Source organism: Salvelinus sp. IW2-2015, linkage group LG4q.1:29, assembly GCF_002910315.2.
Source record: "Salvelinus sp. IW2-2015 linkage group LG4q.1:29, ASM291031v2, whole genome shotgun sequence".
NCBI lineage: Eukaryota > Metazoa > Chordata > Actinopteri > Salmoniformes > Salmonidae > Salvelinus > Salvelinus sp. IW2-2015.
Genome location: NC_036842.1, coordinates 78,062,276 through 78,067,251, shown reverse-complemented (window position 1 = coordinate 78,067,251; position 4,976 = coordinate 78,062,276). Strand labels below are relative to the sequence as shown.

Genomic DNA, 4,976 nt, shown 5'->3' with positions numbered 1-4,976 from the left:
AGAGCAACTTCTCCCAACCATCCAGGAACAGTTTGGTGACGAACAATGACTTTTCCAGCATGATGGAGCACCTTGCCATAAGGCAAAAGTGATAACTAAGTGGCATCCCATTGAGAACTTGTGGTCAATCCTCAAGAGGCAGGTGGGCAAACAAAAACCCACAAATTCTGACAAACTCCAAGCATTGATTATGCAAGAATGGGCTGCTATCAGTCAGGATGTGGCCCAGAAGTTAATTGACAGCATGCCAGGGGAGATTGCAGAGGTCTTGAAAAATAAAGGTCAACACTGCAAATAGACTCTTTGCATCAACTTCATGCAATTGTCAATAAAAGCTTTTGACACTTATGAAATGCTTGTAATTATACTTCAGTTTTCCATAGTAACATCTGACAAAAATATCTGAAGACACTGAAGCAGCAAACTTTGTGGAAATTAATATTTGTGTCATTCTCAACTTTTGGCCACGACTGTACAAACACAAACTTACTTTCTTCACAACTGTTCTGTGCTGCTCGGCAAAGTGCAAGAATGCCCTGACTTCTGCAGAGGCCATATCACCGTAAATGCTGCACGGCCAATACAGACCTCGTATTGACCAAGCAGCGCCTTTAAGTTCCATCACTATTGGAAACCCGGCCAAGGCATATAAGAGAGACAGCACACAGAATGTTTAATTATTTGCGTGCAATGAGTAGCCTATAGGCCTAATGCCAATCCACAATGTTACATTGCCATATGTGAAGAAAACAGGCTCTTATACATTAGAGCATGAGGCAAGAAGCATACTTAGAGGTCACAGCAAGGAAAGAATATTTAGGTCGTAGTCATAAATTAACAAAAAAGGGAGCATAGATGTTAAAGGGCCAGTGCAGTCAAAAAAAGTGATTTACTGTGTTTTAAATATGCTGAACAAAAATCTAAACACAACATGTAAAGTGTTCGTCCTATGATTCATGAGCTGAAATTGTGCGCACAAATCTATTTACATTCCTGTTAGTGAGCATTTCTATTTTGTCAAGGTAATCCATCCACCCGACATGTGTGCCATATGCAGAAGTTGATTAAACAGCATGATCATTACACAGGTGCACCTTCACTAAAATGTGCAGTTTTGTCACAACGCAATGCCACAGATGTTTCAAGTTGAGGGAGTGTGCAATTGTAATGCTGACTAGAGGAATGTCCACCCTGAGCTATTGTCAGAGAATTGAATGTTCATCTCTACCATAAGCCACCTCGTTTTAGAGAATTACATCCAACCGGCCTCACAACCGCAGACCTTGTGTAACCACACCAGCCCAGGACCTCCACATCTGGCTTTTTCACCTGCGGGAATCATCTCAGATCTGCCACCTGGACAGACGATAAAACTGAGGATTATTTTTGTCAGGAATAAAGCCTTTTTGTGGGGAAAACGAATTCTGATTGGCTGTTCAGTATATATTTCCACACTAGGAGGTTGGAATGATACTGAGAAAAGTATAATACCTTAGTGTTGAGCGGTTTGAAAAGACCCCCTGAAATGTCAGCCTATTTTGGTGAGGGAGTTTTGGCCATGCAGTATATTACTTTAGTAAGACCAATAAGGAAGAGTTCCAAACCTCTGCCAATAACATCACATTTTCAGTTCCGCCCCCACTCAAACAGTCCTAGTAAAATTCTTACTTGAGAAATTGCTCTTTGCCGAGAAGCTATTTGTTTTAGTTTTTTTACCATTTTGAGTTMATCACAGTACAGTACTTAATTGTTACCCAGAAATGATTTGATATTGAAATAAAAATGGTTGCAGTGGACCTTTAAATGTTAGCCTATATTACGTTTTTGGTTTAGGATATTTAAGTGGACTGCATGGATCAAGTCTCTGAAACTTGTTTCAGGAGCACTCTTTCGTAATTATACGTTTCACGTGAACAATTGGAATTAATTATTTCCAAACCTGAAACAATTAAATAAAGTGCTGGTCTGATTCTGACAGAATCGTGCCCATGTTGCCTAACCGCACTTCCTCTGGATGTGTAGGTCCACAAAGTACCGCTTCCATAGGACCCACCACTTCCCATGGTACGCCTACCAGCTCGCAACCTGAGTCACGTGTTCCTCAGCCTAGTATCTCTGAGCCGAAGCTAGTAGCTACACAAATCAAAGTAAACCAGCCTCACCCAGTGGAGACCGGAGAGATGGAGACGCAGAGAGAAAGCCGTTTGCGTTCGGAAACAAGCTATGCTGAAAAAAAGCTCGTCCGATAAATAAAATACTGATATCGACGGATAAGGATTTTATTTCACCCAAGCGGAACAGAGATGCGAACCTTGTTACCGTTGGGGTTGTGCGAGTTGTCTCTGCGCAACAAAGGGAAAGGCGGCTGTCAGTAAACATGAGGGCTGTGTCGGCGAACTTACTTGCACTGCTCTTTCTCTGCACTTGTGCCTGTGTATTCTACGTCTGGAGCAGGCTGGAGAGTCGGCTGGAGAGATACAAACGGGGGCTACAGTTACCGAGCTCCTTTCACGTTGGGCCATCACCGGACATCTCCGCTAAAACTTTCCGTGCTTTGCTCGCTGTTCCAGTGGCACAGAGACTGCACTTGGGGGGCAGACTGGATGTCCGCAACGTTACTGGTGTTAGGGATCAAATTGGCTCTTTAGGAAGCAGAGATTACCATATGAATGTAGATAACAAGGAGTCAGTACAGAGAGGGGTTCCGGCCCAATTTGGCTCGCTCGTTGAGGGTATTTTTTGGAGTGAATGGCTGGAGGCTCAGCTTCCCGCCAGCTTCAGTGAGGAACATGCCCGGGCTTGGAGAGAGAGAGCCCGGGGACACCGCATAGTCAGACTGGAGCCGGGCTGTGGTAGAATATCCAATCAGTTGGCCACTTTTTCGGACGGAGCCAAAGCTTGCGTGCGTTATGGAATAAACGCGGACCAGGTGCAGGGGGAAACGCTGACTTATTACCTGGCTAATTTGCTAGGTATTACAAATCTACCGCCTCTCATCCTTGCCCAGTTGAACGTTGACAGTGAACAATGGGCTTCTGTTAGGAGAAGAATTGGCGGTTTACAGTGGAGTGAGCGGGCGGTGGTCTCACTCACCGAGTGGGTCGCCAACCTGACCGGGGTAGTCACACCTGCTCCGCTGCGCCAGGAGAGCAAGGGGCTGCGTCCTCTGCAAGGGGAGCTGGGGAACAAGACGACTGCGGAGTTGCTCGAGTTAATGCAGTGGACCGACCTGATAATATTGGACTACCTGTCTGCTAACTTCGACAGGCTCGTTAGCAACCTCTTTAGCCTGCAGTGGGACTCGCGCGTGATGGAGAGGGAGACCAACAACCTGCTCAGAACGCCCCGCGGTGACCTGGTATTCATAGACAACGAGGCAGGGCTTGTACATGGATACCGGGTGCTTGATATGTGGGAGAAGTACCACAGCACGGTCTTGGGCTCCGTGTCTGTGTTCAGAAAGAGGACAGCGCAGCGCGTGATAGAACTGCACCGGCGCAGGGACACCAGGACTCGGCTGCTCGAGCTGTACAGAGACAGCGAACCTTTGTCTCCGGAATTAGGTTTTCTCTCCTACGAACACGCGAGAGTACTACAGAACCGAATAGACAGATTATACAAACACATATCGCATTGCAAGGAGGAATACCACCAGCTGTGAGCGTGTTTCTGATTCCTCTCATATATATGGTTCTGTGTTACGCACCTGCCACACAGAATGACGTGTGCTGCTAATCAGTAACCCATCCCAGTAACCACACACCTGTACCAGATTAACGTGCGTCAGTTGAAATGTTTTTGAATATTTTAATGAACTACCTCTTGTGTGAACCAATGTTTTGCCTACTTTATTTGTCAGGATAAAATATTGATTTTGTTTTTGGGCTTCATGCAGGATATGCCATAATTTATTTTCACCCAGCCTCAAAAGATAACTGCAATAGAGTAACATGATGAGAGCACAGGAGGTTGGTGGCACCTTAATTGGGGAGGACTGGCTCATGGTAATGGCTGGAGCAGAATAGGTGGAATTGTATCAAATACATCGAACACATGGTTTGATTCCATTCCATTTGCTCCGTTCCAGCCATTATTATGAGCCGTCCTCCCCTCAGCAGCCTCCACTGGATGAGAGCCAATGCATCTTTGTACCTATTTAGGTTTAGTGGTCAGCCTTCAATCGTTCCAGTTTGATAGACAGTTGTGTTTATTAATAGGAATCAACTATTGTGGTGTCAGGGGGGTTAACAATAACCACTTTGTATCATCTTTATGAGCAAGGTGCATTGTCTTTAAAATGTACAATAAGAAACTGACTGCTTGATCATGAGAACCAAGCCTTAATAGATTACTCCTAAATAGTTTAGTATTTGTTGACACATGCATTTGTGATGTACAATTTGTCACCTGTCTCATCCTTTTATAGAAGCTCTAGCCTACTGTACAATCAACTTTCAAAGCAAACACTTGTTTTCATGTATTTGGTTGTCTTATGATTGTATCTATAGTCTTAATGTCATGACCCAGTCATATTTGTTGTACATGCTGTAAGTATGTGAATACTGTATCTGTTAACCAGTTTTTGACATTCACAATTGCAATCTACTTCACTAATTCAATGTGCATTGTAACATTCCAATCTTCCTGTCTTTTTGTTAAATATATTGTAATTTAAGTTGTCAGACCACGTTTTTCATGTTCAAGCCTTCTTCAGCAGGGTACAATGATGGGTCAAAAATTTGCCTGTTCTGTGTGTGCAGTCCTGGGGTTTTCATATAAAGGGCCCTGTCCCATCCTTGTCCATTACAGTGCACCCATTGTGCTGTTGAAATGCCATGCCCTCAGGCCTGTTACCAGGGAAGTCTGAGTCTCTCTCTGACAGGCAGACCGTTAGGCATGGCCCAACTGAATGCTCTAACCCCCATCCCCTTATCCAAGCTCTCTTTAAAGGCACAATCTGGGACATTTTCTGCTGT

The 4,976-nt window shown here is 44.5% G+C and overlaps 1 protein-coding gene across 1 annotated transcript; it reads left to right on the top strand.

Annotated features, from left to right (window-relative positions):
- Window positions 1-2,096: 2,096 nt before the first annotated feature.
- On the top strand, window positions 2,097-4,682 carry LOC111962583 (four-jointed box protein 1-like). Its single transcript, XM_023985751.2, has one exon. The coding sequence runs from the start codon at window positions 2,378-2,380 to the stop codon at window positions 3,659-3,661; it is 1,284 nt and encodes a 427-aa protein (XP_023841519.1). The 5' UTR covers window positions 2,097-2,377; the 3' UTR covers window positions 3,662-4,682.
- The last annotated feature ends 294 nt before the right edge of the window (window positions 4,683-4,976 follow it).